The sequence below is a fragment of the Lipotes vexillifer genome, unplaced genomic scaffold (genome assembly GCF_000442215.2).
Source record: "Lipotes vexillifer unplaced genomic scaffold, Lipotes_vexillifer_v1.1 scaffold496, whole genome shotgun sequence".
NCBI classification, from domain to species: domain Eukaryota; kingdom Metazoa; phylum Chordata; class Mammalia; order Artiodactyla; family Lipotidae; genus Lipotes; species Lipotes vexillifer.
Genome location: NW_006786690.1, coordinates 9,552,501 through 9,553,446, shown reverse-complemented (window position 1 = coordinate 9,553,446; position 946 = coordinate 9,552,501). Strand labels below are relative to the sequence as shown.

The 946-nt window shown below is 64.8% G+C and overlaps 1 protein-coding gene across 1 annotated transcript in view; it reads left to right on the top strand.

Moving 5' to 3' along the window:
- The first annotated feature begins 300 nt into the window (after positions 1 to 300).
- CROCC (ciliary rootlet coiled-coil, rootletin) overlaps positions 301 to 946 on the top strand; it is a 44,903-nt gene continuing 44,257 nt past the window's right edge. The window contains 1 exon segment of the mRNA XM_007459266.1: positions 301 to 360. Within this exon segment, the coding sequence (XP_007459328.1) occupies positions 301 to 360 (60 nt within the window).

The window sequence follows — 946 nt, the reverse complement described above, 5'->3', positions numbered from 1 at the left end:
CCCCCCCCCCCCCCGCATCCTCTCCCTCTTCTTTCCACTCCCTCCCCTCTCTCCTCTCCTCCCCCTATTCGTCCTTCCTCCTCCTGTTCCCAGCTGCCCAGCTTCCCGCCCACCCTCTCCTTTCCCCTCCCCTCCCCCCTCAACCCCGCCCACCTCCCTGATCACGTGGGGGCGCCGCCGGATTTAAGCCTAATCTGCCCAGCGCTCAGCACAGCAGTCTGGCTGTAGGGTGGGCGGGCTGTGTTGGTCTCCAGAGCCCTGGCGCAGGGCCTGGAGAGGCGTGCCCACGGCCTCCACCCCATGAACTTGGGGCTGGAGGGGTCGTTGGAGGCCCAGCTGGCACTGGAGGCGGTTATCCAGGTGGGTCCCGGGGGCTGTGCCCGCCCTGTCCAGGGCAGGGGAGTGTGGGCCTAGCAGGAGTGGGAGGTGTGGGCACACCTTAGGGATCCAGGGGTGGGAGAGGTGTGGTGGTGGGGTGCGCAGGGACCCCAGCTTGCAGCTCCTGGCCAGACTGGTGGTAGAGGGGTGCTCAGGGCTCAACTCTGTGACTCCCTTATCCAGTGCCCCTCGAGTGAAGGGACGTCCCTACTTCCAGATTTTAGGGTTGAGGTGACCTCTGCTGGAGCAGTGGGGTCATCACCCATCTAGGGTGGGAGCTGGATTGGAGCCCCCAACGCTCTGTGCTGCCCTGGGAGGTCTGTAAGTGGGCCGTGGGCTTTGGTTTGCTTCTCTGGCCCCCGAGGGGGCCTCCTTCCCGGGGCAGGGGGCACACAGAGTATCCTCCCATTGGGCTTTTTGCGATTCTAACTCCCAGGCTTCCTTCCATTTGGGGATTTCCCGAGGGTCTCCTGGGCACCCACATATGTGTTTGGTGCGGCAGGACTTCGTTTCTCTCCCACCCACACCAGGGAGCCCAAGGTCCCAGGTTCCCCGCAGCCTCCCTCTT